The sequence below is a fragment of the Pongo pygmaeus genome, chromosome 1 (assembly GCF_028885625.2).
Source record: "Pongo pygmaeus isolate AG05252 chromosome 1, NHGRI_mPonPyg2-v2.0_pri, whole genome shotgun sequence".
NCBI classification, from domain to species: Eukaryota; Metazoa; Chordata; class Mammalia; order Primates; family Hominidae; genus Pongo; species Pongo pygmaeus.
The window spans coordinates 167,634,398-167,659,482 of NC_072373.2; the positions used below are offsets into that span (position 1 = coordinate 167,634,398).

Genomic DNA, 25,085 nt, shown 5'->3' on the forward strand with positions numbered 1-25,085 from the left:
ATTGAGGTATACTTTATGTATCATAAAATTCATTCATTTTAAGTGTACAATTAAATGATTTTTAGTAAATTTACAGTTGTGAAACCATCATCCACAATCTAGTTTTAGAACGTTTCCATCACCCAAAAAATTCCTCGTGCCAGTTTGCAGTCATTCCCTATTTTGACCCCAAGCCCTAGGCATAACCAATCTTTTTGTATCAATCTCTCAATTTGCCTTTTCTGAAGATTTCACATAAAGAGAATCATGCAATATGTGGCCTTTTATGTCTGGTGGCTTTCATTTAGCATAATATTTTTATGGTTCATCTGTGCATATATCAGTACTTCACTTCTTTTATGGCTGACTAATATTCCATTGTATGTAGCACATTTTGTTTATCCATTCATCAGTTGATGGACATTTAGGTTGTTTCTACCTTTTGGCTTTTGTGAATAGTGCCAATAGGAATACAAACTTCTGTTTGAAGGCTTGTTTTAAATTCTTGTGGGTATATACCTGTGTAGGAGTGGAATTGCTAGGTCATAGTGTAATTTTGTGTTTAGCTTTTTGAGGATCTGCGAAACTGTTCCACAATGACTGCCATTTTACATTCCTATTAGCGATGTATGAGGGTTCTAATTTCTCCACATGCTTGCTAACACTTGTTATTGTCCTCTTTGATTATAGACATTCTGGTGAGTGTGAAGTGGTATTTCATTGTGATTTAAATTTGTGTTTTCCTAATGACTAGTGCCTTTTTTTTTTTTTTTTTCTTTGAGATGGAGTCTCGCACTGTCGCCCAGGCTGGAGTACAGTGGCGCGATCTCGGCTCATTGCAAGCTCCGCTTCCTGGGTTCACACCATTCTCCTGCCTCAGCCTCCCGAGTAGCTGGGACTGCAGGTGCCCGCCACCATGCCTGGCTAATTTCTTTTTGTATTTTTAGTAGAGACGGGGTTTCACCATGTTAGCCAGGATGGTCTTGATCTCTTGACCTTGTGATCCGCCCGCCTCGGCCTCCCAAAGTGCTGGGATTACTGGAGTGAGCCATCGCGCCTGGCCAACTAGTGACCTTTTTTATGTGCTTATTAGCCACTCACGTATCTGCCTTGGTGAAATACCTATTCAGATCTCTTACTCATTTGTATTGATTGATTGATTGAGACAGGGTCTTGCTCTTACCCAGGCTGTAGTTCAGCGGTGCGTTATAGCTCACTGCTGCTTTGATCTCCTGGGCTCGAGCTATCCTCCCAGCTCAACCTCCCAAGTAGCTGGGACTACAGGCCCACGCCACCACGTCTGGCTAATTTTTTGTAGAGACAGACTCTATATTGCCCAGGCTGGTCTTGAACTCCTAGGCTCAAGTGATCCTCCCCCTTCAGCCTCCCAAAGTGCTAGGATTACACGCATGCACCACCATGCCTGGCCTCTTACTCATCTTTCAGTGGGATTATTTATCTTGCTTTTGAGTTGTAGGAGTTCTTTATGTGTTCTAAGTAAAAGTCCTTCTTTAGATATATAATTTACAAATATTGTCTCCTTGTTTGGCTTGTCCTTTCATTTTTTAGGTGATGTTTGAAGCACAAAGGTTTTCAATTTTAATGAAGTCCAGTTCATCAGTTTTTTTCTTTTATGCATCAGGATTTTGGTGTTGTAGCTAAGACTTTTTGCCTAATCCATTGTCATGAATTTTTTTTCTATTTTCTGCTAAAAATTTGATAGTTTTAGTTATTATATTAAGGTTTATGTTCCATTTTGCATTATTTTTTGTGCATGCTTTGAGATAAAGGTCTAAATGTATATTTAGTGTGTGGGTGTTCAATTGTTGCAACACTGTTGAAAAGAATACTTTTGTCCAATTGAATTGCCTTGGCACCATTGTCAAAAAAAATCAGTTGATCATAAATGTAAGAGTTCATTTCTTGATACTCAGTTCTGTTTAATTGCTCTGTATGTCTTTCCTTATACCAGTGCAGTGCTGTTCTGGTTACCATTGCTTTAAAGTAAAATTTGAAATTCGTAAGTGTGAGTCCTCCAATTTTTTACTTTTTTCAAAATTGCTTTGTCTATTCTGGATTTTTTGCATTTTCGTATACATTTTAGGATCAATATCAATATAAAGTATGCCAGTTTCTGCAAAGTCTTGTTGGGATTTTGATAGAGATTGCACTGAATCTGTTGATCAGTTTGGGAGAATTACCATCTGAACAATATTGAGTCTTCCAATCCATGAAAATGGTGGAGGGGATCTATTTATTTAGATCTTACTTAATTTCTCTCTTCAGCATTTCGAAGTTTTCAGTGTAAAGGTCTTGTACCTCTTTTGTTAAATTTATTTCTAAATATTTTATTATTTTTGATCTTTTGAATGGAATTAAAAAATATTTTTGGTTTGTTCATTGCTAGTATATAGAGATACAGTTGTTTTTTGGATATTAAACTTGTATCCTTCGACCTTGCTGAACTTGTTTAGTATTTCTAGTAGTTTTTTGTGGGTTCCTGAGAATTTTCTGTATACAGGATAATTTTTTTCTGTGAGTAAAGACAGTTTTATTTCTTCCTTTCCAATCTAAATGCCTTTAATCCATCCCTCCCTCCCTCCCTCCCTCCCTTCCTTGCTTCCTTCCCTTTTCCTTCCTCTCTCCCTCCTTCCCTCCCTCCCTCTTCCAGTACAAGGTTGAATAGAAGTGGTGAGAGCAGACATACTTGGCTTTCTCTTGCTCTAAAGAGAAAAGCGTTCAGACTTTCACCGTTAAGTATGTTATTTGTAGGCAGATGTAAAAAAGGAAAGGTGGGGACAAGGATTTGAGAAATATTTAAGAGTTAGAATAAACACAATTTAGCAACTAATTATGTATATTTTACACCAGGATATAATTTTGTATGTTTATGGGTAAGGCAGCTCTGGGTTTATTTTTATGAAGTAGGGTGGAATTTAAGATAAATTTACATCCTTTTAGGAGGATTGACTTTTTGCAGTAGATACTTTTCTTTACTCTCTGTTTTTAATTGCCAATTTCAGGTCAGTGTTAATATTTACAAATCCTAAATTTTTGAAATCTTTTCTGTATGTAGTAGTAATATGTTCCATGAAATAGGGAGCAGTATTATCACCAGCTTTTAGTTGATGAAATTGAGATTTATATTGAAATGCTGTTGAGCACAGTGATAGAGCCATCCAAGTCTCCTTAATACAGTGCTTTCTAATGTAAAAATAATTTTGAGTGATGTTATCCCCAAAATAGTGTCAAATGGGATATATGAGACACCTGACATCTTTTTTTAATCCTTTTCCCCACCAGAAAAGGAGGTATATTTTAAATGTTAAGTGTATTATGTAGAAGGACTGTTCTTTTTTTTTTTGTTTCACATATCAACCGTATATGTTTTAGTTTTCTTGAGCCTTTAGTGGTTACTGGGGTCCAGTATTCTGTGTTCCTAAACATTTTAACATGGGCTAACTTACAAATGACACAAAGACAGTGGCTTAGATTGGCGTTTTATTTAGCCATACATGAAGGATAGGAAACAGATCATAACAATGGTGGTAGTTATTCTAGTGTTCCTAGTGCTATGTTAGTATATACACCAGACATTTTCACTGGATATCTTTAACTGACCTGTGAAAGGCTGGGTTTTGGAAAATAGACAAATCATTAATATGAACTATAGCAAGAATTATTTTATCTTTGGAAACCTGCTTCCATGGAAAGCTTTAGGAGCTTTATGGATCTGAATTCAAACCCTGCCTCTACCTTTCATAAACTTGGGCAAGTTACTTTATTTTAGAAATGTATCTAAAAATATCTATTTTTTAATTATAAAATAATGTTGCTGCAGAGAATTTGGAAATACAGAAAGCCCTCAAAAATCACCCATAATTCTTGATTGAGATAAAAATCTCTGCTTCATAGAACTTACATTCTAGTGATAATCTTTGGAAAAACTAGAAATAGTTTAAATGTCCACCAGTGGAGACTGGTTAAATATGTTTGTTTATCCATATCAGGGACTTTATAGCAGATAAAAAGGAGATTAGTAGTTAAGAATGAGGTCTTTATGTTCAAATCTTAGCTCTATTCCTTATCAGTTATGTGAAACTCTTGAAATTTCAATATTTGAATAGAGTACCTACTTCATAGGGTTTTCTAAAGATTGAGGTATAACAAAAGTAAGACTTTGCACAGTATGTGACACATCATAAATGCCTGACAGATGTTGCTAGTTTTATTAGTTTTATGTGCCAATGTGGAAAGATTTCTAATATATATTGTATAATGTAAGGTATTAAGAAATGATTATTTTATGATGTCATGTGTGGACATTAAAAAATAAGGATTTCTTATATATATAATGATAGATACACATCTATTTCTTGAAGGATACCAAGAAAATATTAACTAGTTACATCTGGGGAATAAGACTGGGGATTGGGGATTGGAGATGGCAGAGATGGACCTTCTATTTTCACCTCTTTGTGAAGTTTGAAATTTTTTCTTCCTAAGTTTGCATTTTGTAATGCCATTTATTTATTTATTTAAAAGATTTCTTGTATCAGGTTTTGTTTTTTTTTTGTCTTCATTTTGGAAAATCTTATTTTCTCTGCTTCTTATAGTAACTTTGTGTAATAGTAGAGCTTGAAAGTAATTCTTTAACCAGCCCTTTGCAGATATGCTAAAGACACATTAGAGACTATTTTGAGATAAGCAAACAAATTATATATCCTGTTAAAAAAATTGTTTTTAAAAAAGTTTCATACAGAATAGGAGAGTATTGTGTTTTGGTAGTAGTTTTTTTACTTTACCAGATTACAAAGATGATAATAATGATCTCAACTAGACTGAGACTATTTTTCCCCTGCAAATATTTTTCTATTTGACAATAATAGATACGAAGGCATACTTTTTTCTTCCCTTTTAATCAATTAGAAACCAACATCACTTATGAATTGGTTTACTCTAAAAGGTATTTTGAAAGTACTAGGTAGTCTCTTAAGTTCATTCTTATTCCGTATCTCTCTTTTTTCCTCTCTCTAAATTCTTATATCTGTTTCTCCATTTCTGTCTCTGTCCCCATTGTCTTAGACTTTGAGGATATAACGATTAATAAGATATGGTCCCTGCCCTGAAGGAGCTCTCCTAAGTTGTTCCATTCAAGCATTCTTACTCAATTACTTTTCTGGGGAAGGAATTATGAATTTTTCTTTTCTATTCCTGTTTTTCACTTTAGCTCTGTAAACACTGGGTAAGCACTTTGTATGTGCTGGGCACTCTGCTAGAGATAAGATGAGTTTTGACTTTTAATTGCTTAATTCCTTGTAAGGAGATAGGTAAACAGATTTCTAAACAATTTGATAGGTGCTGTGACTTTGGTATTGTTTGGTTATCACAATGAGATAGAAAAATGCCGCTAGAGTTTGAAACATGTAATTTCTTGAATGGCAGAAATGAACCTGTTTTGGGACATTTATACCAAGTAAGAGACAGCGTAGAGTACCCCAATCAGAGGTGACGTTTTCTTGTCTATTCCTCAAGGAGGTTGCAAAGGTGCTTCTGAAGAAGTAGTGTGTCAGACCTGAGAAGCCAAATTCTTGATACTTCACTGTACTCTTTTCCCCCCACCATACTTTTATACTTATGGATTGCATGACTACTGTTCCATAGAAACCTTTTCAACTTACAAACTTACATGCTTCTATCAAAGAGAGTGCTTACAAACATTGGGCTTTCCCACTACTGAAATCAAACTCAATTAGCAAGGCAAGGTTCTTATTCAACAATAGGAAGCAGTCAGTGGCTAGTCTGCTGCCTGTTTGAATTTGTCTCCTGGAAGCTCCTTTTCCTTGAATGTATGCAGATAAGCACAGGGTGCTTTGAAAGCATAGGGAGGAGTGTCCAAACAGATTTAGACACTCAATTGTATGGAACAGAAGAATCAGGCAGGGCTTTATGGAGGATGTGATATACATACCTCTTGAAGTTTATTTGCCCCATCTTACTTCATATTTGATTTGTTAGTTTCCCCACTAAGGCAGAGTAATAACTGAAGCCTTTTTTTTTTTTTTTTTTTTTTTTTGAGGCAAGGTCTCACTTTATTGCCCAGGCTGGAGTGCAGTGGTACGGTCTCACTTTATTGCCCAGGCTGGAGTGCAGTGGTACGATTAAGGCTTACTGTAGCCTTGACCTCCTGGGCTCAAGCTGTCGTCCTGCTTCAGCCTCCCAAGTAGCTAGTCCTCCCGCCTCAGCCTCCCAAGTAGCTAGGACTACAGGTACACATTATGACTCCTGGCTAATTTTTTGTATTTTTAGTAGAGACAGGGTTTTGCCATGTTGCCGAGGCTGGTCTCAAATTCCTGGGCTCAAGCGATCCTCCTGCCTGGACCTCCCAAAGTGCTGGAATTACAGGCATGAGCCACTGCTGAAGCCTCCAACTGAAGACGTTTAAGCTAAATTACAAACATCATTTGCATCTCTAAAATATTAATATGAGGACATTTTACTATATGCTGCTTTCCACACAGTAAAAACATTTTTAAAAAACCCTAATAACTCTTATGTATTACCTTGCCCGTGTTCAAATTTCTCATCCCCCAAAATATATTTTACAGTTGGTTTGTTCAAATCAGGATCCAGTAGTAACCATATGTTGCATTTGGTTATATCTCATAAATCTGTTTTTCCACCCTCTTAAATAGACTTTGCCTTTTAGTCTTAAGTCTTTTTTACACTAAAACTTAGTCCACTGCCTTTACTTTTTAATTTATCCACCACATTGACCAGTAAGAGATTTTGGCACATAGCATGAACTGCCTTCTAGTTTTTGTCTGATGGCTTCCTTGCAATAGTATTGTTATACTGTTCTCTGTATTTCCCGTAAACTGGAAGTTAGATGTAAAGGTTTGATCCGATTCAGGTTAAACATTTTTTGGCACCAATACTTAGTAGGTGGTACAATGTTGTTTTTCTTTAGTCTGTTGTTTTCTTTCTGTTTATTTATTTATTTATTTATTTTATTTCATTTTATTTTTTTGAAATGGTGTCTTGCTCTGTTGCCCAGGCTGGAGTGTAGTGGCATGATCTCGGCTCACTGCAACCTCCAGCTCCCTGGTTCAAGCAGTTCCCCTGCCTCAGCCTCCCGAGTAGCTGGGATTACAGGTGCCTGCCACCACGTCTGGCTATTTTTTTTGTATTTTTCATAGAGACGGGGTTTCACCATGTTGGCCAGACTGGTCGCGAACTCCTGACCTCAGGCAATTCGCCTGCCTCAGCCTCCCAAAGTGCTGGGATTACAGGCGTGAGCCGCTGCGCCCGGCCTATTTATTTATTTATTTATTTATTTTTGAAATGGATTCTTGCTGTGTCACCCAGGCTGGAGTGCAGTCGCATGATCTAGGCTCACTGCAACCTTTCCACCTCCCAGGTTCAAGCGATTCTCCTGCCTCAGCCTCCCAAGTAGCTGGGACTGCAGGCACACGCCACCATGCCCAGCTAATTTTTGAATTTTTAGTAGAGATGGGGTTTCACTTGTTTTCTTTATTGTTAATTCCAACTCATACGCAGTGTTAGAACTCTGATACAACCCATCATTCATCAGTTTTGAACTTAGATAGTTACACTACTGCAGTGTCAGCTGCTCTCTTCCTTTTCTTTTGGGGATTTTTAGCTAGTCCTTTTTTTTGTCCCTGATATAACCTTTACCCTTCATTTCTTCCCTGACTTCTATCTCAGATACAAATAATGCCAGTTCCAAGATACCTTATTATTTGACATAGTACATTCCAGCTATTTTTTTTGTGACTTATAGGAGCAGCTCAACTAAACTTTCTTATGAGTTTAGTATGAACTCTCCTTATTCATCTTTACTCAGGCTTTACTTCTGGTCCCATGAAGAATGACTAGAGAGAGGCAGGCCCAGATTGGCCTTATCACCCTTGGTTCATTCTGGAAATCATGGCTAGATAGGGCGTCTGAAAGTAAGAGTGGGTTAGAAGAAAGGTTAAATGCAACATAATTTTCTCTCGGAATGTGGGTCTTTTGCTGGTTATTTCCAACATCGTATAATGAATGGCCTGAGTGGATGCTTTCTTTTGTGAAAACTCTAATGTGTGTTGACATACGTAGCTTGTAGGAATGGAGAGAGTGGATAAAGAGATAAATAGGTCAAATACTCGATGATGTTTTCTTGGGAGGGATAGAAGATTTTTTCATATTATAATTTAAGGGCATAAGTAACTACAGAATTTTTGACCTATTCTTTTCTACTTTGCAGTTAATATTAATGGTTTATTAGAAGGAAAAAAGACTACCTTGGTTTTCTTTCTGAGCTATCACTAGGAGTAAGAAAAAATCTGATTGGAAAAAGTAACCTCTGATAAAGGATTTTAACTGGTATCAGGGCTTATATTTATTCATTACATTTCTTTCTTGCATACTTTGGATCATGATATGGTTAAGAGATACAGTTTTTTTATTTGGGAAGATTCCTTCACTACCATTTTATGAAATCTTTGCAGAAGGTCCCAGTTGTAAATACATCCCTTGTCTGGGTTGCACATATTTTTATGGCCACTATAACTCAGTTTGGAAATGGTTCTTGTTGCATTATCACAGCTTATTTTCAAATTAATAGATTTTCTTTTTGGGGGAAATTAATGTCATGTAGAAAGATATTTGTAATATGAGGATTATCGTTTTTATGTCTGTTATTAAACAAAAGATTGCCTCTTTTTGAAGTAACTGTTTCATTATTTTAAATTTCACATTTTAACATCTGAAATCTTCAATTAACTGATGGTGTGATGGTTAATTGGCAGTTTTTATTTATTAGCTGTACATGGAGTAATGTCACTTCTTAACAATTAGTTATTTTTAAAATTTTTATTTATTAATTTTTGTGAGAGTCTCACTCTGTCGCCCAGGCTGGAGTGCAGTGGTGCAATCTCGGCTAACTGCAAGCTCTGCCTGCTAGGTTCTCACCATTCTCTTGCTTCAGCCTCCCGAGTAGCTGGGACTACAGGTGCCCACCACCACACCCGGCTAATTTTTTTGTATTTTTAGTAGAGACGGGGTTTCACCATGTTAGCCAGGATGGTCCTGATCTCATGACCTCGTGATCCGCCCGCCTCGGCCTCCGAAAGTGCTGGGTTTACAGGTGTGAGCCACCGTGCCCGGCCAGTGATATCTTGAATTTGATGAAATACAGCAGTTTACTATTCAGTTTACTCATGATTTAGCCCCAGAAACACTGAGCTAGTGCTGAGATTGGTAGAATGAGGTGAGTAGCAATGAGGGAGGTAGAAAGTTTATTTTGTGTCCTTTTTTTTTTTTTTTTTTTTTGAGACGGAGTCTCGCTCTGTCACCAGGGTGGAGTGCAATGGCGCAATCTCGGCTCGACGCGATCTCGGCTCGACGCGATCTCGGCTCACCGCAACCTCCACCTCCTGGATTCAAGCGATTCTTCTGCCTCAGCCTCCCAAGTAGCTGGGACTACAGCCAAGGCACCACCACGCCTGGCTAATTTTTGTATTTTTAGTAGAGACGGGGTTTCACCATGTTGACCAGGGTGGTCCCGATTTCTTGACCTCGTGATCCGCTGGCCTCGGCCTCCTGAAGTGCTGGGATTACAGGCATGAGCCACCGCGCCTGGCCTATTTTGTGTCTTTTTAAAGGCTTTTACATATTCTCATCTCAGCTTCGATGAGAGGATCAGGATATGTAAGGACTTCAAGCTAAACATAATAATGAATACTCACATTATATAGGCTTCATTAAGATCCCTAATGAGGCTAGGCACAGTGGCTCATGCCTGTAATCCTGGCACTTTGGGAGACCAAGGTGGGTGGATCACCTGAGGTCAGGAGTTCGAGACCAGCCTGGTCAACATGGCGAAGCCCTGTCTCTACTAAAAATACAAAAAAAATAGCTGGGTGTGGTGGTGCATGCCTGTAATTCCAGCTACTTGGGAGGCTGAGGCAGGAGAATCGCTTGAACCTGGAAGGCGGAGGTTTTGGTGAGCCGAGATTGCGCCACTGCACTCCAGCATGGATGCAACAGTGAGACTCTGTTTCAAATAAATAAAAGCCCTAATGGAGTCCTAAACTGAAGTGAATGTTCCTGTCTTTTCAGACAAAGGATTACATAATTCGCCCTTTGCCCTCTCCTGAGTCTGTTCTCCCTCTCAAAGATTTCATTCTCTCTCCAGATTTCAGCTCTAACCTCTAATTGTTTTCTTGGTGCTTTGGTGGTGTTGTCTTCCTCGTCATTAACTTTTTTTTTTTTTTTTTTTAACTAGTAGACTTTTTTGGGAGGGGGCAGTTTTAGGTTTACAGAAAAATGAATGGAAAATATGAAAGTTCTTATACATCCTCTCTTCTCTCCCAAATTTCTCCAGTTAGCATCTTGCATTAGTGTGGTACATTTGTTATAATTGATGAGCCAATATTGTTGTACATTGTTATTAACTAAAATCCATAGATTAAGTAGAGTTCACTGTGTAGTACATTCAATGAATTTTGACAAATATATAATGACATGTATCCACTGTTACCGTATCATACAGAATAGTTTCATTGTCCAAAACATCCCGTGTAGGAGTTTTTTTCTCATGCTGCTAATAAAGATATCTGAGACTGGGTAATTCATAAAGGAAAGCGGTTTAATGGACTCATAGTTCCACATGGCTGGGGAGGCCTCACAATCATGGCAGAAGACGAAGGAGGAGCAGAGGGACATCTTACATGGTGGCTGGCAAGAGAGAATGAGAGCCAAGCAAAAGGGGAAACCCCTTATAAAACCATCATGAGACTTCTTCACTACCACGAGAACAGTATGGGGGAAACTGCCCCCATGATTCAGTTTTCTCTCACAGGGTCCCTCCCACAACACATGGGAATTATGGGAGCTATAATTCAAGATGAGATTTGGGTGGGGACACAGTTAAACCATATCACCCTATTTCTACTTATTCATTCTTCCCTTCTTTTCCCCACTCTAGCCCCTGACAACCACTGGTCTTTTTACTCTTTTCCGTAGTTTTGTCTTTTTCAGAATAAAATATAGTTGGAATCATACAGATTGGCTTCTTTCACTTAGCAATATTCTTTTAAGGTTCCTCTATGTCTTTCATGGCTTGATAACTCATTTCTTTTTATCATTGAATAATACTTCATTGTATAGATGTAACACAGTTTGTTTATCCAGTCACCCATTGAAGGATAGCTTGATGCTTCCAAGGTTTGGCAGTTATGAATAGGAAGCTAGCCTTTTAAAACACAAATACCTAAAGTACCTCAAGTCACCTTCTTAAAAAAGGTTGAGCTAATTCAGTATCTTAAGCCCTAAAGAATGATAGATAACTCTTATTTTTGTGTAAACGTTTCTAATTGTGTAGTTGGCTCATAACAATGCTCAGTAAATGTGTGTGAAATGATTGAATATGAAAGAAGGAAGGAGGAATTGAAGAGAAGAAGTAGGAGAAAAGATTATATTTTGAATCTGGATACTTTTAGGAAAATGAGATTATCTTGAAACTCAGCTGGAAACTCTAATGGGGACCAAGATGGTCAGGGCTCTGAATTAAATCATTAGCTTGAAAACACTCTAGAGTTTTTTATTCCTAATTCTTAATACTTTAAAGTATATATATTTTAATTTAATATACATTTTAAGTATATACTTTAAAGTATATACATTTTAATATACACATCTTTTTATAGCTCCCAACTATAGAGCCAGCTCTATAGTTCCAGCTCTATTGTAGGCCAAAGTGTGTTCCCAAAATGCCATATAAAAAAAACCTCATATAGGTTGTCTGTCACTCTCTTACCCTACATCAACATAAGATGTTGTAATGTAATTATAAACTAGAAAAGTATTTCCTAAAATATTTTACGAATTTGTAGCCTTATTGTTATGCCGAGATTTTGTTTTTCTTTAAATGAATCTTTAATGTATTTAGCTTCCCTCCGTTTTAAACTAGTTTAGCTTTTTTTTTTTTAACGACGCGTATAATGTTTTTGCTTTCTTCATTATAGAACGGTGGCAGCTGAGGTTAGGAAGCAGATCTCCGGACAATATAGTGGTTCTCCCCAACTGCTCAAAAACCTTAATCTTGTTGGCAATATATCCCATCACACCACAGTAAGTAATGTATTCAAAATATAGTATGTTATTGATGTATGACTGACTAGGCCATGAAAAAATAATGGAAAGATAAGAACTAATTGGGTTCCATCATTAGTCTCATAACCTTACTTTTTACCTCACTTTGTTGAAATCTGAGTTGGGAGAGGATGTTGGGGTGTTATAGAATTGCTAATTTCCTAGCCAACTCTGAAACTTTATAGTTAGGATTTAATCAATCCTGGAATTTTACATTTAGAACTTTTTTTCTTCTTTTTTTGAGACCAAGTCTTACTCTGTCGCCCAGGCTGGAGTGCGGTGGCGTGTTCTCGGCTCACTGCAACCTCCGCCTCCTGGGTTCCAGCGATTCTCTTGCCTTAGCCTCCCGAGTAGCTGGGACTACAGGCATGTGCCACCACACCCAGCTAATTTTTGTATTTCTAGTAGAGACGGGGTTTTACCATATTGGCCAGGCTGGTCTCGAACTCCTGAACTTGTGATCCGCCTGCCTCGGTCTCCCAAATTGCTGGGATTACAGGCGTGAGCCACCGCGTCCGGCCCTAGAACTTTTAAAGACTGAAGGTGATTCATTATGTGAAAATTTAGGAATCTATTCTAGAAACAAGCGCCGAAGTAAATTATTTGGGTTTGTTGTATTATCTGTCCCCTTTAAGATAAATGAATTTATATTTATTGAAGTATTACTGTAAGCCCAGTACTGTGTCAGAGACATAAATGTTCTCTCATTAAAGAAGCTGGCGTGAGGAAATTCAGTTTTGATAAAAACTAATATTTATTATGTTAGAAATAGGAATTAAAAACATACCTCCATTTGTTTTAAAATTAGAGGTCATTTTTACAAAATGCTGTGGAAAACTAAAAAAAGCAAATAAGCATGATAGGGTGGAGTTATATATTAGCATTTTCCATTTAGCTGTGAAAGGGTACCTGTTATTGAACAAACTGGGAAATAACAGTTTGATCGACTTATAATGATATATTTAGAATGTTTGTGTTACTAAAATTTGAAAACATGAAGTTTACTTTTAATTACAGTACATGCTAATTGGAGAAATTTTAGAATATATGGATTTTTGGCTGATTTCAATGTACATGGAGATAATCCTTCCAAAATGCTCTTGGTGTCTTGAACGCCTCTCTTCCAGTGATATTATTTTGCATCCTGAATTGCACCTTAACTACTCAAAATTTCTATAATCAGACCTTAGATTTTTGTCATTATGAATAACTATAACCCATATGTAATCTTAGTTTTATGCTTCCCACTCTCTGATCACCACCTCTTATCTTTATGGCCTTCTTGTTCTGGTACCCTGATTCCAATTGTCCTTCCACATCACCAGGACCTAGAATCCATGAACCCATTGAATTAGACATAGGTAGCGACCTCCCAGGTTTTGTCATTATTTTCACTGAGTATTTATTTGTGACATTTTAAATTCTGAGCTGTATACTGCCCTAGAAATAATATCTGGGCAAAAAACGCTGAATTAGAAAAAAAAATTGAATTTAAAAAATATTTATATATGTATAATATATACTTACATGATATATTTGTATACATAATAGATATAGTGGTAAAATATACATAACATAAAATTTACCATTCTAACCAGTTTTATTTATACAATTCACTGGCATTAAGTACATTTACAGTATTGTACAACCATCACCACTATTTATCTCCAGAACATTTTCCTTATCCCAAACTGAAACCCTATACCCATTAAACAATAACTTCCCATTTTCCCCCCTTCCCAACTCCTGATAATATATTCTCTTTCCTGCCTTTATGAATTTGCCTCTTCTGTGTACCTGATGTAAGTGGAATCATACAATATTTGTCCTTTTGTGTCTAGCTTATTTTACTTAGCAGAATGTTTTAAAGGTTTATTCAGGTTGTAGCCTGTATCTTTTTTTTTTTCAGACAGGTTCTTGCTTTATCATCCAGGCTGAGTACCGTGGTACCATCATAGCTCACTACAGCCTGACCTTCCAGGCTCAAGTGATCCTCCCATATCAGCCTCCTGAGTAGTTGGGACTACAGGTGCATGCCATCATGCCTGGCTAATTTTTGTATTTTTTATAGAGACAGGGTCTCACTATGTTGCCTAGGCTGGTCTTGAACTCCTGGGCTCAAGTGATCCTCTTTGGCCTCCCAAAGTGTTGGGATTACAGACGTGAGCCACCATGCCTGGCTGATTTAATTCCTTTTTAAGGCTGAATAGTACTCCATTGTATGTATATGTCACATTTTGTTTATTCATTAATTTTGATGGACATTGGGGTTGTTTGCAAACTTTTGGCTATTGTGAATAATGCTACTGTGAACATGAGAGTGCAATTTAGCTTTTTGAGTCACTGTTTTCAGTTCTTTTGGGTATATACCTAGAACTGGAATTGCTAGATCATAGAGTAATTCTGTGTTTATTGTATGCTTTTTGAGGAACCACCAATCTGTTTTTCTTAGCAACTGTATCATTTTACATTTCCACCATCAATGCACAAGGGTTCAAATTTCTCCATATTGTTGTCCACACTTGTTATTAACCATTTTAAAAATAATAGCCATTCTAATGGGTACCAAGTGGTATCTCACTTATATTTTTGGTTTACATTTCCCTATCTGCAAATTTTTGTTGAACTAATTTTCATTTAGTTCAATGTATTTTTTCATTTCATTTTTCAGAGTTTTGTAACTCATGGATTATTTAGAAGTATGTTTAATTTCTAAGTGTTTGAAGATTTTCCTATTATCTTTCTGTTGCCACTTTCTAGTTTGATTCTATTATAGTCAGAGAACACATTCTGTCTGATTTCAGTTCTTTTAAATTTGTTGAAGTTTGTTTTATGGGTCAGAGTATGGTCTGTCTTGGTGTATACTTTTGGGACCTTTGTAAAGAATGTATATTCTGTTGTCATCGGGTGGAGTGTTCTATAAATGTCAGTTAGATCTATTGGTTGATGGTGCTTTTGAATTATACTATATCCTTGTTGATTTTCTAGAATCTGCAGAAAAGAGATCTCTTGAATTCTGCAAGTATAATTGTGATATGTCTTATTTCTTCTTTCAGTTCAATCAGTTTTTGCTACACCTACTTTGTAGCTCTGTTATTTAGTACATACACATTTAAGATTGCTATGTCCTCTTGGATCATTCCTTTTATAATGAAGGTAATGTCTCTCTCTATTTGGTACTGTTCTTTGCTCTGAAGTCTGTGTTTTCCCTTATTAACTTAGCCACTCCGGCTTTCTTTTGAATAATGGTCGCCTGGTATATCTTTTTCCATACATTTGTTTTCAACCTACCTATGTTGTGTTATTTGAGGTGAGTTATTTGTAGATACCACATTGTTAGGTCATATTTTTAAGTCCATTCTGCTAATCTCTTACTGTTTACATTTACATTTATAATACAGTGTATAAATTTGTAATTTAATGTTGTTACTCTGTTAGGGTTTAAATCTGCCATTTTATTTTTTGTTTATTCTCTATTTTTCATCTCTCTGTTTTCTTTTTTCTGCTTTTCCAGGGTTACCTAAACATTTTTTAGAATTCCATTTTGATTTATAGTGTTGTGGAGAGTATCTCTTTGTATAGCTTTTTTAGTGGCTGCACAAGTTATTGTGTTATATCCATGACTTATCACAGTATTGGTGTTGAGATATTACCAGTTTGAGTAAAGTGTAGAAACCTTACCTATTTTTACATCCCTTTACCCTCTCTTATATATAATTGTCTTAAACATTTTTCTGTAAATGCTTAGAATCATACTGGACAATTTAGAAAAGTCAAGAGGAAAAGGAAAGTCTATTGTATTTACCTATATTTTTTGCTCGTGCTGTGTTTGTTTTTCCTTCCTAATATTTCCAGATACCTTTTATTATATTTCCAGATACCTTTTATTATTTCCTTTTGGTTTAAGGAATTTCTTTTAGCCATTCTTTTAGAATAGATCTGCTGGTGACAGAGTCTATTAGTTTTTCTTTATCAGAGTATGTCTTGATTTCCCCTTCATTTTTTTTTTTTCTTTTGAGACAGGAGTCTCACTCTGTCACCCAGGGTGGAGTGTAGTGGTGCAGTCTCAGCTTACTGCAACCTCTGCCTCCCAGGCTCAAGTAATTCTCCCACCTCAGCCATTGGAGTAGCTGGGACCACAGGTGCATGCCACCATGCCTGGCTAATTTTTTGTATATTTTTGGTATAGTTGAGATTTTGTCATGTTTCCCAGGCTGGCCTTGAACTCCTGAGCTTAGTCGATCCACCTGCCTTGGCCTCCCAAAGTGCTGGGATTACAGCCATGAGCTACTGCGCCCGGCCTTCCCCTTCATTCTTCAAGGATATTTGCAGGATCTGAAATTCCAGGTGGTCAGTTATTTTCTTTCAGCACTTGAAAAATGTTGTGCCACTTTCTTTTGACTGCCATGATTTTTTATGAGAAATCTAAGTTGAATTTTTTCCTCCTAGAGGTTAGGTATCATTTTCTCCTCACTGCTTTCAATATTTTGTTTTATTTTATTTTATTTTGGAGACCGAGTCTCGCTCTGTCCCCCAGACTGGAGTGCAGTGGTGCAGTCTTGGCTCACTGCAACCTCTGCCTCCTGGAGGCAGATTCCAGTGTTTCTCATGCCGCAGCCTCCCGAGTAGCTGGGATTATAGGTGCCCGCCACCACGCCTGGCTAATTTTTATATTTTTAGTAGAGACGGGGTTTCGCCATGTTCGCCAGGCTGGTCTCGAACTCCTAACCTCAGGTGATCTGCCCGCCTCTGCCTCCCAGAGTGCTAGGATTACAGGTGTGAGTCACTGCACTTGGCCTTTCTTTTTTCTTGTTTTTTTTTTTGTCTAAATTTGGTTGCTGTGTCGTGGTACATGTTTCTTTGGGTTTATCCTGTTTAAGGTTTGCTTAGCTTCTTGAGCCTGTAGGCTTATGTCTTTTTATGAAATTTAGAAGTTTTCAGCCATTGTTTTTTCAGATGTATTTCAGCCCTGCCTTCTTTTTTCTTACTTTCTAGGACTCTGGTGATGCCAGTATTGGATATTTTAGTGTAGTTTGTCCCTGAAGATCCTTTTTATTTTTGTTTTGTTTTGATTTTTCACTCTGTTTTTCTTTTAATGCTGTTCAGATTGGATAATTTCTATTTTTCTTTCTTCAGGGTAACTGATTTTTACCTCCTCTGTCCCCTCTTTTCTACTATTGAATTTGTCTGTTGAATTTTCAGTTCTAAAATTTCCATTTAGTTCTTTATATCTTCTGTTTCTTTGCCGAGAGTTTGTTTCTTTACAGACAGTTTCTGGTCTTTCATTTATTTTAAGAGTGTTTACAATTGCTGTTGAATTACTTTTCTGATGTTTGCCTTGAAATCTTTGTCATATAATGCTAAGATCACTTATCTTGGTATTAACATCTATAGGTTGTCTTTTTAATTAAAGATTTTCCTCGTTCTTAGTATGATGAGAGATTTTTGATTGGAACTTGGACCTTTTGGGTCTTATGTTGTTAATTTCTAGGTCTTATTTAAACATATTTTAGCTGGCTTTCTTTGATATTGCTCTAGTTATAGGTGGATGCTATCTTGTTTTGGCCAGACGGAGTAGAAGTTCAGTTCATTCTTATTTGTCTTCTTTTGGTATACAAGGAGGGGAAGGACTCCTTGTTACTTACTGTTGAGCAGGAGGGAGAGTTCCCACTTCTACTGGACCACAGCTCACACTGTTTAGCTGGGAACGGTAGTAGTGCTCCTTACTGTTCCTCACATGGTCTCCACTGACACCCAAGGGTGTGTGGCCTTGTTACACTAGGCATTGGTGAAAGTACTTACTTTCCACTAGACCTTCTCTGACAGTGCCCAAGTGATAAAGGAAAGAGGAGCCATGTTGCTGCTTCATAGGAGTTGATGTGCAGATTCCCTTAGTGGTCTCTACTGACACGATGAGAGTAAGAGATTCATTATTGCTCAGTAGATATGAAAATCCCAACACCCTACTTGTGCTTCTCTGATACTACCCTGGTGGGGAGAGTTGGGATGCCTTGTTACAGCTTTGTGAGGGAAGAAATCTAGCTCCCCACTTGGCCTTTGAGCAGTTATAGTCTAAATGTTTTTTGTTTTGTCAGGCTGCTTCTTTCTTGATCTTTTGGCTGGGGAAAACAGGCTCCCCACCCCCCGGCCCTTCCACCCCTAGGGCTTCTTGGTGTATTCTGGGTTGTGGGCTTTTCTAGTTCTAAGTCTGGAATGTATAAGGCAAAAAGAAATTTTGAAGTAACTCACTGTCATGCCATTCCCTGGGTTCTGATGTCCCTGCCGGCCAGCCTTTTTCTCTATACCTTTCAGAGTCTTCTTAGGTTTGTTTTCTATGTAATATCTAGGCTGTTGTACTTAGTGGAAAGAATAGAGAAAAGTACTTCTACTTCATCTTTCCAGAAGGGAAAGTACCCCCTAGTGACTTTTGATGTTTGAGCACTTTTTTATGTGCTTTATTTTTTCCCATTTATTTGAGGGTTTGGCTTTTTAAAAAATCACTTAGATATAGGACTTCTTCATATATTCTTAGTACTAGTCCTTTATCAAATGTTTTGTAAATACTTTCTCTTAGAGTGGCTTGTTCATCATTTTCTTAACAGTGTCTTTTAATGAATCCAATTTTTCTTTTATGATTATTCTTTTTTCATGTCTAAAAAAACTTGGCCTACTCCCAAACTGTAAGGACATTTTGCTATGTTTTCTTCAAATAGCTTTATAGTTTTAAGCATGTATGTTTGTGTCTGTGATCCATCTCAGTTTAATTTTTGTATATGTTGTGATACAAAGATTGGGGTTCATTTTTTAAATGTGGATATCCAGTTCTAATAACAATGGTTAAAGAAGATTTCTCTTTTCCTGTTGGATTGCTTTCTTTTTCTTTGTTAAGAGCTCATAGTATAATTTGTACTTAATAGGATAGGTAAGGTAGAAGGCTTATGAGATAAAAAATCATAGAAAAAATTTTAGAGCTCGAAAACCCAGTTTCAAATTTCTGCTCTACCATTTTGTGGCTACTATATTTTCAGATGTTGGTTAACTTTTTTGAGCACAAATGCCCTTATTTGTAGAATTGAAATAGTAATTATACCTAACTTACAGGGTTTGGGGGAAGTTTAAATGAGATAGCATATACTGATAATGATAAATAACTACTATCTTTTGAGTGTTTAAGATCTATTATTTATTATTTTACTCAATATCTTTAAAATGTTAAGTCCAGGCTGGGTGCCGTGGCTCACCCCTGTAATCCTAGCACTTTGGGAGGCCGAAGCAGGCGGATTGCTTGAGCTCAGGAGTTCCAAAATTAGCCTGGGCAACATGGCGAGACCCTGTCTCTACAAAAAAACCCACAAAAATTAGCCAGGCGTGGTGGCTAACGCCTGTAATCCCAGCTACTTGGGAGGCTGAGGTGGGAGAATCCCTTGAGCCCAGGAAGCAAAGGGTGCAGTGAGCTGAAATTGCAACATTGCACTCCAGCCTGAATGACAGAGGAAGAGCCCGTCTCAAAAAAAAAAAGAAAAGAAAAGAAAAAAAAAAAAAGTTCAGTCCAAAGAAGCGTAGGTTAAAGCACCTTCTGTTTAATACTGTACACCTGCACAGAGGCAGGTTTCAGTGTTTCTATTCCAGATGACTATCCTGAGAAATAACATGTTCTTATTTTCATTGGTCTATAACTGCATATTTGTTATATATCCTCTATAGGTTTGTCTGAATATTTTTTTCTTTTTCGAACTAGATAAGAAATATGGTATTTTATTAAAAAGTATCTTGTTAAAAACTTGGCTGAAGAATGCTACCAGTCTTTTATTATTATTAATGGATAGTTTTAATAGGGCCTGTGTATTCCTTTCGTATGGCTACTGTAACAAAGTACTACAAACTGGGTGGCTTAAAACAAAAGAAATTTATTCTCTCACAGTGCTAGAGGCCAAAAGTCTGAAATCAGTATCACTGGACTAAAATAAGGTTTTGGCAGGGCTGTGCTTTCTTCAGATGTTCTCGTGGAGTATCAGTTCCTTGTCTCTTCCAAATTCTGATGGCTTTGGCATTCCTTGACTTGTGATCACATCATCTCTATCTTTAAGGCCAGAATATTCAAATCTCTCTGTTTTTCATCTTTATACAACTTTTTTTCTCTCTGTGTATAGCCTAATCTCCCTCTGTCTCCTCATGAGGATATATGTGATTGCATTTGGAAACCATCTGGATAATCCAGCATAATACTCCCATTTTAAGAACCTTAATTACATCTGCAAAGACTGTTTTATTTTTTATTTTTTTCCATATAAGGTGACATGCACAGGGCCCATGTGTTAGGATGTGGAGAATTTTTGGAGGGACATTTTTTAGCCTACCCTAGTCTGATTATATGTTTTTACTAGGATAATCAACAAAAACAAGAAATAAAGTCAGAGCACTGTTTAGAAATGTAGCAACTTACTTTTTTTTAATATCCAAAGATATAAAAAAGCAAAAATATCCTTCCAGTGAGTACTTTGTAAACTATAAAGTAGAATAAAACTGTTAATTCTTACTAGTGTTTTTATGTGAGAGTTCTGGGCAAAGTGTCAGCAAGGACGTTAAAGAGAATATGACCCAAAACATCAAGGAGTGCAAGAAGGGTAACACTTTGTGTTTTCTTTAGTGCATCTGGTTGAATATCTGTTAAAATTTTAGAAAGAACTAGATTAAAAGCTTTTATTTAAAAAAAAAGTTATTTGCCTTAAGTTTTAAAATTATTACATTCACCTCTTATTTTCTACCCATCTCTTATCCCACCTTTTTACAAAGGTGCCCCTTACTGAAGCAGTAGATCCAGTGGATTTGGAAGATTACCTCATTACTCATCCTTTGGCTGTGGATTCTGGGCCTTTACGGGATTTGATTGAATTTCCTCCAGATGATATTGAAGTTGTTTATAGTCCTCGGGACTGCAGAACTCTTGTTTCAGCTGTACCTGAAGAAAGGTTAGGAGACATTGACCTGTTTTTGGCTTTAGAGGAACTATAGAAAGGCTAACTTCCATTATTTTATTTAGAGCCTATTTCTTGTAGCATCATCATTTCCTGTTACACAAACAGCAATTGTAGCAACCAAATTAATAAACATCAGTGCTGTCCCGTCTAAATTACAAATGTATTTTCCTTTTTAAAATAGTGAAATGGATCCACATGTTAGAGACTGTATAAGAAGTTATACAGAAGACTGGGCAATTGTCATCAGAAAGTAAGTTATATGTTTATTACAACATTTGCAAATATTGAGTAAGATTTCTAAATGGATTAAGGCAGATTCGTAATGTTTATGAGACCTGAAAATTTATTTAAACAAAATAGCTGAAGAAACAAAAGAACTTTTGTGTATAGATATTTACTCCTTAGGAGTTTTGTAATTACTTTTACTTTCTTAGTAAAATATAATTCATGGGAAAATAGTATTTCTGTATTATTATAAATCATTAAGAGCTAATAATGTATGATAATGATTTTGTGGTCTAATTCTTTTAGGAAATATTGGGTAGATATTGATGAATAATTTGCATTTCTCAAAAAGAATCCAGTTTAGTGAAACTTAAATAGCTAAGTTAAAATTAACAGGCAGTTTTACAGACCAAGCTATTTGAAAAGTCTCTGCTGTTTCTAACTAATATTTATAGGTATTTGACCTCTACATCCAATCAGGTAAATATTTGTAAAAAATAATGTTTTGTTCTAGCCAAAATTTATTTTCCTAATAAACTGTGCAATAACAAGTCAGATTAAGAAGTATAATAAAACTGATTTACATAATAATCATGTGTTAATTTGTGTAATGGAGAAGGGTCTTCATACTGAATCTTCTTAACCTTATTTGATTTTTCTAAAGGAGATATGATTGAAGCAGTGGAGAATTCTGATACGGCATTATAGTTTTCACAAATGAAATAATCTATGCAAAATAGCACTAGCAAAAGTGATATATCCATTGCTTATTGTTTTGCCCTCATGGCTGTCTTATTTCACTAGGCTTTACATTGTGCTAAATATCACTCTGGGGGATAATGCTGACGTGCTTTTACGTTTCAGTGTGACCTAATAAAAGCACAGTCTGCTGCCCTTTATATAGAAGAGCTGTTTTTATGAACTTACAATTTTGATAAGTATTCTGGTAGCCAAATTTTAGACATTACTAAAGACTATTGTTTCTCTGTCAGATAATTCAAAAGTCTTTACCTCTGTGCATATATGTTAGAAACCTATAATCAGAAATCTTAATAAAAAGGTTAGTTGTAAAATATATTGACCTCAGAATCATGGAAATCTGCTACTTACTTCTAAGCATAGGGTTGTTAACCTTGGTTTAGGCAAGAGGATAAAATAATTAACATTTATGGGTTTACTGTGTACTGGGCATTTTATTGGGCACTTTGCACTCATCTCATTTAAGGTTTTAACAGATAAGGTGGCTCAGGCTCAGAGTAGTTAAGTAACTTCTCTGAGATCCCACAAACCAAAAAATAGGGTAGTCAGGATTGGAACGTAGAGGCATCAGATTCTAAAGCCCTTGTTTTTTTCTATTATACTAGATATTATACATTATATGCACTGGTAAGTGGAAGACCAAAGGGAGTACTTTTGGTGAACTAGAAGTTATGAGGTATCTCTGAAACAAAGAAGATAGGTGTGATTGGAATGTAAGAGAAAACTATAGTACAGAATATCTAAGGAGAAGATACATGCAAAAGCTTCAGTAGTGCTTTAAGCTCAGAACCAGTGAATGCAGGCAATGGAAAGGGAGACTTGGTAAATATTGGTTATGTAGTTACTTTGAAACCTCTTCCACCATTTGTGCACAGTGACAGCAGAGATATCTGCCTTTATTTATTTATTTATTTATTTATTTAGGATTAGTAATTGTGGAGGCTTAGGCTAATAGGATAGCGCCCAGGGTGAGCACATCTTGGAGGAAGAAGGAATCCTCATACCCAGAAGACTAGGTACTGGCAGACTTTGCTTGTTGGTGTGATCTGCCCTTTCCCCACAACCACTGGATATGGGCTGGGGTAAGCAGATACAGTAGTTTAAGACAGATGTGGGGGATACAAATTAAAAAATTAAGATAGAACCCAAAATTGCCAAGTATTTGATGCAAACCAATACACTTGAAATAGAATTATCCAACTACAAATAAAAGAAGTAATAATTTAGGAAATAGTTAATAGAACACAGATTAAGATCTATAAGTGTAAAGAATACACTTACATGAGAATAATGTGCATGAGAAATGTGAAAGGTATTTTAACCATATAAAAATCAATTAGTTATCTTTGGAAATTAAAATTTTGATTAGTGAAAAAAGTATTACAAACTCAGCAGATGGGCTTAATGGCAGTGTGGATGTGGCTGAAAAGTGAAATAGCTATAAGATGAAGCCACAAAATTCTTTTTTTTTTTTCTTTTTTCCGGGCTGCCCCCTTAGGGAGGTCTGTGAGCCATGTGATAAACTTTTCTTTTTTTCTTTTTTTTTTTTTTAATTATACTTTAAGTTCTAGGGTACATGTGCACAATGTGCAGGTTTGTTACATATGTACCCATGTGCCATGTTGGTGTGCTGCACCCGTTAACTCGTCATTTACATTAGGTATATCTCCTAATGCTATCACTTCCCTTCCCCCCACCCCACAACAGGCCCTGGTGTGTGATGTTCCCCTTCCTGTGTCCATGTGTTCTCATTGTTCAGTTCCCACCTATGAGTGAGAACATGCGGTGTTTGGTTTTTTGTCCTTGCAATAGTTTGCTGAGAATGATGGTTTCCAGCTTCATCCATGTCCCTACAAAGGACATGAACTCATCCTTTTTTATGGCTGCATAGTATTCCATGGTGTATATGTGCCACATTTTCTTAATCCAGTCTATCATTGATGGACATTTGGGTTGATTCCAAGTCTTTGCTATTGTGAATAGTGCCACAATAAACATACGTGTGCATGTGTCTTTATAGCAGCATGATTTATAATCTTTTGGGTATATACCCAGTAATGGGATGGCTGGGACAAATGGTATTTCTAGTTCTAGATCCCTGAGGAATTGCCACACTGTCTTCTGCAGTGGTTGAACTAGTTTACAGTCCCACCAGCAGTGTGAAGTGTTCCTATTTCTCCACATCCTCTCCAGCACCTGTTGTTTCCTGACTTTTTAATGATCGCCATTCTAACTGGTGTGAGATGGTATCTCATTGTGGTTTTGATTTGCATTTCTCTGATGGCCGGTGATGCTGAGCATTTTTTCATGTGTTTGTTGGCTGCATAAATGTCTTCTTTTGAGAAGTGTCTGTTCATATCCTTTGCCCACTTTTTGATGGGGTTGTTTGTTTTTTTCTTGTAAATTTGTTGGAGTTCATTGTAGATTCTGGTTATTAGCCCTTTGTCAGATGAGTAGATTGCAAAAATTTTCTCCCATTCTGTAGGTTGCCTGTTCACTCTGATGGTAGTTTCTTTTGCTGTGCAGAAGCTCTTTAGTTGAATTAGATCCCATTTGTCAATTTTGGAAGCCACAAAATTCTTCCACGATTCAGCACAATATGATAAAGGGACACAAAAGTACTTCATTTATTTATTTATTCAGTTAGTGTTTATTGAGAGTCTTATATGTACCAGGCACTATACTAAAGACTGATGATACAGCAGTGAACAAAACCAACTCTCTACCCTCATGGAGTTTATATTCTAGTGGGAGATGAGATTGTCAATAGACAATAAACGAACACAGGTAAATATAGACTAGATACGATCTAGGTGAGTCAAGTGGAGAAAAAAATAGGGTGAAGTGGATAGAGAGGGCCAAGAAGAGAGACAAATATTTTTATTTTATTATTTATTTTGGTTTCTATTTATTTACTTGGGACAAGATCTCTCTCTTTTACCTTGAATTCCTGGCCTCAAGCCATCCTCTTACCTCAGCCTCCCC

General features: G+C 36.7%; 1 protein-coding gene across 11 annotated transcripts in view; it reads left to right on the top strand.

Moving 5' to 3' along the window:
- DOCK7 (dedicator of cytokinesis 7) overlaps positions 1 to 25,085 on the top strand; it is a 240,872-nt gene that overhangs the window by 14,836 nt on the left and 200,951 nt on the right. For 10 of the 11 annotated variants that reach the window (XM_054484551.2, XM_054484560.2, XM_063654806.1 and 7 more), the window contains exons 2-4: positions 12,012 to 12,117; positions 20,932 to 21,107; positions 21,298 to 21,366. In XM_054484551.2, coding sequence (XP_054340526.1) covers positions 12,012 to 12,117; positions 20,932 to 21,107; positions 21,298 to 21,366 — 351 coding nt within the window. The remainder of the gene's footprint in view (positions 1 to 12,011; positions 12,118 to 20,931; positions 21,108 to 21,297; positions 21,367 to 25,085) is intronic. The other variant, XM_063654825.1, reaches the window with a different exon arrangement.